Source organism: Rhea pennata, chromosome 1, assembly GCF_028389875.1.
Source record: "Rhea pennata isolate bPtePen1 chromosome 1, bPtePen1.pri, whole genome shotgun sequence".
Taxonomy (NCBI): Eukaryota; Metazoa; Chordata; class Aves; order Rheiformes; family Rheidae; genus Rhea; species Rhea pennata.
Window position 1 is genome coordinate 28,569,166 of NC_084663.1, and position 5,000 is coordinate 28,574,165.

The following is a 5,000-nucleotide window of genomic DNA, read 5'->3' on the forward strand; positions in this document are numbered from 1 at the left end:
TCCGAGGGTCGCATGTGCAAGTGGGTCATCATTGCTTGAAGACGTTCACGCTCTTTAGAAAGCTGTTAAGAAAGAGTGAGATCAGAAGCATTTTAGAAATGACTGATACAGCTATTTTATTGCAGTGATACATCTTATCATTGAGCTTGTCTCAGTGTAATGATTCCTGCATATAAAAGTCTATGTCAGTAGAAACTTATCTGAGAGGAAATGCAACTTTGGGCACTGGGAAAAAAAAACTTTTATAGGCTTTCATATGTTAAAAGGTCAGAGAAAACAAATAACACTTCATCTTTTTGTCAATAAGAGAATTGAGGTCACAGTTGCCTCGACAGTAACAAGTTACTGAGACCATAAATTAGAAGGCCCATAGTGTCTCTTTAAAGTCCTGTGGACACTGTTAGCAACGGGCTAGTGCCAGCAGTTGTGAAGGGGTGAAGGGTCCTCAAAGCGCAGTGCCTGCCAGGATTGTCTACACACTTCATCCTTTCCCACCGAGGTCCAGTTAGTGCCCCCTGCAATCTGCCATCATCAATCTAATTCAATAGAGTGACAGAGACCAGGCAGTGTGAAACGCTGAACTCTGCCACTGAGTCGGCATCTACACTGCACTGGGTCTCATTACAACTGATGGACCTTACTTCACTATCAGTCAGACAAAGCAAAAAAATGGCATAATTGGTCACATGGCAAACTAAATCTTCAGCTGGACTGTTATAGTCCAGCATAACCTTTGTAAATTGTAAACAGTTCTTAAGAAGCCCTTAAACTAGCTTTAAAAAATATTACACATTTCTATCTCCTGTCTTTTTTCCAACTGATACAATTTTCCTATCGCATGCTGCATAAATCTTTGTATTTTCAGACTCAAGTCAATTATGAAACTTAAAAAGAGAAACAGGAAAAAGTGCTTGCAATACACGTCCTGTTGCTAAAAATATCATAACATATACGAAAACATACCACATGAAAAGGATTATTTTTTTCAGAGTTAGGTTGCAAGAAGAAATACTAGAATATGTATTCTAGTGACACTGACTTCAGATACCTACAAAAGAATTACTACGTTAGCTGACTCAAGAATCACTCTGGTGTGTAACATTACTGTTTTTCGGAGAGTTCTGTAATACTTCCTTGCATGAGTTCAGCTCAAGAGTTATAACTACACCAGACTGGACTACGCAAAACAACTTACAAATTATTTGGAACAATGGGAAACTACCTGCGTTACTGCAGATTTTTTGGATATACTAGATATAATTTGGTCAGTGCATCTTTAATTAAACAGTGGAGGCAGGAGAGGGGAAAAAGATTTCTTCTTAGGCTTTATATTATATGTATGAAACTTTAGAGACATCTTAGGCTTTATATTATATGTATGAAACTTTAGAGACATGCTATTTGCCACGATGTAAATCCGTAAGAAAAAAAACTAAGGTAACATTAGCCTGTAAATCTTCTAAAAGAAACTCAAGCTTTACCTGGGTTTAAAAAACTTTCACTTCAAGGGGATTAAATGGTATTTTTGTACTTTCTCCTCATTGTTTCTGGTTTCCAGTATCAAAATGCGAAAGAACCAACCAGTTTCCTTTGGCTGAAAGAAGAACAAGCACTCTTACCTGCCTTACGATGGTGAGACAATAGGGTAAAAAGGCAAGAAAGCGGAAAGTTGTCCATCTTTCCTTCTCTACCACGACACATATAGAGCAAACAGGAAAAAAATCTCAGTCCCTGGCTGCATCCTTTGGGCTCCTCTGCACCTTTCCAAAGGGGGCAGGACTGAAAAATGCCCTCCCGTGGACACTCACGTAGACTGTAGGCGCCTGTCGTGGCAGTGTTTGGCTGTTGGAGTTTATTCCAGGTCAGTGGTGGAGAAGACACCCCGGCAAGGGCGGTTTCAGACCTGAGAGACCCCAGGGGTACTCAGTGGATCTTGCTAAGCTGGACAGAGCTGTACATATACATGTATACGTATATATACAGTGACCCCTAACGGTTAGAGTCAGAACAGGCTAAGTGAGCGTAACGATCCTACCCGTCGACTAGACGCCTTCAGCTGAGGTCCAGGGAAATGGGTAAGCCAGCAATGACAAGGTGACAAAGGACATCTGGGATGTCGGACAGCAATTTCTGCCTTTGGATGGGGGAACTAGGTCAGCACCCTTTTTGGAAAGATGGCTAGAGGATGCAGCTGGGGTGTTTTTCCAGATGCATTTGCTGAGGAAGCAGGAGGACTGGGGACCCCTCTCAGTGGGTCTGAGGTTACACCTGCTACTGCCAGAAACATGCCCACCACCCATGATGACCTGGCAGGACGTCACTTTGGGTGGAGATACCCTCTGCAGTTCCCTTCTCCTGCCGAACGGCATAGTCCAGGACCAGGTCAGCAGGGGAGGAAGGCAGACGGGTCCTGACTCAGCATTTCAAGAGGGGAAGATGGCTCGGATCCAGTCTCTGCTCCAGGGACTGCATTTTTCATTCATGATAAATGGCATTGGGGTCTTAGTTCACGCAAAAAGCAGGAGACAATGCTGCTGTTAGATAATTATTGCATAATTTATAATGTGAGAAATCTTAAAAGTAAAAAACACTTGTTCATAAGTATCAACAAATTTCATGCAGGAAACATACAGCTCTAAGCCACAGTCATTAAGACAAATGTTTTCAATTTAGTTTAAATTAATAGTAAATAAGTAATAGGATAATACATCCATGTAACAAACCTGTATTTCTAACTGCTGAACCACTTGCATTTGCACCCGACACTGAGCAGTGCTTCTGTCATCCAATGCATGTTCATTGTTAAGGTGCCTAGCGAAGAGAGAGAACATTAATAAGATAGTGTTAAGACGAGGATAATTTCTCTCTGAGTCCATTTTTCTCTTCTGCGCATATGGCCTCCACCAATTTCAACGGGAGTTACGTGAAAAGGTCTAGTTAGAGCATGTTGTAGAGACAACAATGCAAAATAACAAAACTGACATTATTTCTTTTAGGTTCTACAAACTCTTTCTCACTGATGACTGCCAGATGCCCAGTTCCTTTCTCTCAGATCACGTAAACCATCTAAAAGCTAGTGTAAGTGTTTATCAATATTTGGTAGCATTACTGAGCTGATTTCCACTCCTTGCTGCTGGTGCAGATGAAGATAGTCACCTTATAAACGATTCTTCAAAAGACAAATTGCTTTTAGGCTGCTTGAACTACTGAGAATTAATGCAAACTTTATTAAGATTTCTCCATCTGCTCTTCTTTAATCATTAAAGTAAAAATAAACAGACTGTCCTTCCCTCCCCCCCCCAAAAAAAGCCAGAAGCAGTAGGAGAACACACTGATTTTCATTTCGACCTCCAGCAGCAGCCCCCGATGATGACGACAATGAAGTAACCAGGCTCCACGAGCTGAGGGAGAGCACGGGGCAAAGGCACGGCTGCACACCTTGCACTCAGCAGGACTCCGCAGAGGGACTCGGGCTGCGCACGCGTGCCAGCTTTGTGCGACAGCGAAGGGAACCAAACGACTGGGCCCCTAATGCCTCGGTGGAGTACAGCTTTACAAAACTCATTTACTGATGCTTTTTGAAGGAAAGTGATTTCAGTTCATTCTCTCTCTCAGGATCAAAAAGCACCTTGTGGAGCTTTAATAGTGTGTTTGCTGTTGTTCCACTGAGAAGAATTTTTTGGGAGCAGGGGAAGAAAAAAGAAAGGGGAAGAAAGGAGTTTTGCCTTTGCACGTGCGTTTGCTGGCTGCTTCCACTGCAGGCAAGAGGGTTAAGTTTTGTGGGGACTATGGTCACAGACAGTTAAAGGAACTGCACTGTCTATACTATGGAGGTGTAGATAGTGCATCTTCACCCTTTTCTTTCTGGCACAATTTTGGAGATCTATATAGCTATTTGATCACTGATCTGTGGGGAGAATTTGTTCTTCAGAACCAGTGAAAAAATAGAGGGCACTGCATCTCACTTTTACTATAATTTGTATCGTTAATTTAAATTATGGTGTGGCATTGCTATTTTAGAATACAATGGCAAGGTTTACAGGTGAGCAAAATATGACAGTCAAGTTCTGCTGTCTTGCAAGAGGCATGGCTGGAGAAAAGAGATAAGTAATTATGAATGCTTTTGTTCATTATTAATAAAACAGTTTTGCACAAATTTGAAATCATTTAACAGTATAACTGTAACTTGCATGCTAGTTTATGCTGAGTTCAAACATCACCAAAATCACCAGATTTCCTTTATACATTGTCATAAAACTTGCAATTTATTTTTTTCAAAGGAACTGACCTCATTCCCCCTGTTAAATGCAAAAATGCATGATCAGTTTAAAAATTAGAAAATTGTTCAGAATGTACCACTCAACTTGTCTTCTGAAATTTTAATTCAAAAGAATTTTAATTCCTCAATTACATAAGCATGATAGTGTGTGGCCTATTAATATAGTGGCATGTTAGTATAGTTTAATGTTTTCAGTTCATCAGTTACAAAGTTGTCAGAAAAAGAAGAGAAGACAGAGGCTACCAGTGCATCCTCACCACTATCACCAGTACGCATCACTGGGCACCCATCCACATGTATGCCTGCCTGTGATCATACACGATAGTAAAGGTAGAAAAGAGCTCCTGGCCTAAGTTTGAGGTGACTGTATGCTCATCATTATTCATTAGCTACTACAACACCGTATGTTTGCATAACACCTTACAAAACAGATACAGTCACAGTCCCTGCCCTGAGGACTTTAAATGTAACAGCAGTATGCAGTGTAGGAGAGGAAAGTCCAGTATAATGTAATTTCAGTATGATTACATGATAACTTGAAGGACCGTTGCATGTTTCTTGACAGTAACACAGTAATCTTTTGAAACTCATGAGATATACACATCCTTTATGTCAGACTCCCATAGCATGTGGTTACTTTTGCTTTGTATTTTGGAGAAAAGTTATTTCATGGAAACATTAAGAGTGTAAAAATTGTTTTAAGAACTATTTTTCTGATCAT

The 5,000-nt window shown here is 40.7% G+C and overlaps 1 protein-coding gene across 1 annotated transcript in view; it reads right to left on the reverse strand.

Moving 5' to 3' along the window:
- Positions 1–5,000, reverse strand: part of FOXP2 (forkhead box P2) — a 421,770-nt gene that overhangs the window by 36,253 nt on the left and 380,517 nt on the right. Inside the window, exons 12-13 of the mRNA XM_062583508.1 lie at positions 2,724–2,811; positions 1–62 (exon numbers count right to left, since the gene is read on the reverse strand). The exon at positions 1–62 is cut by the window's left edge and continues 22 nt beyond it. Of these exons, the coding sequence (XP_062439492.1) occupies positions 1–62; positions 2,724–2,811 (150 nt within the window). The remainder of the gene's footprint in view (positions 63–2,723; positions 2,812–5,000) is intronic.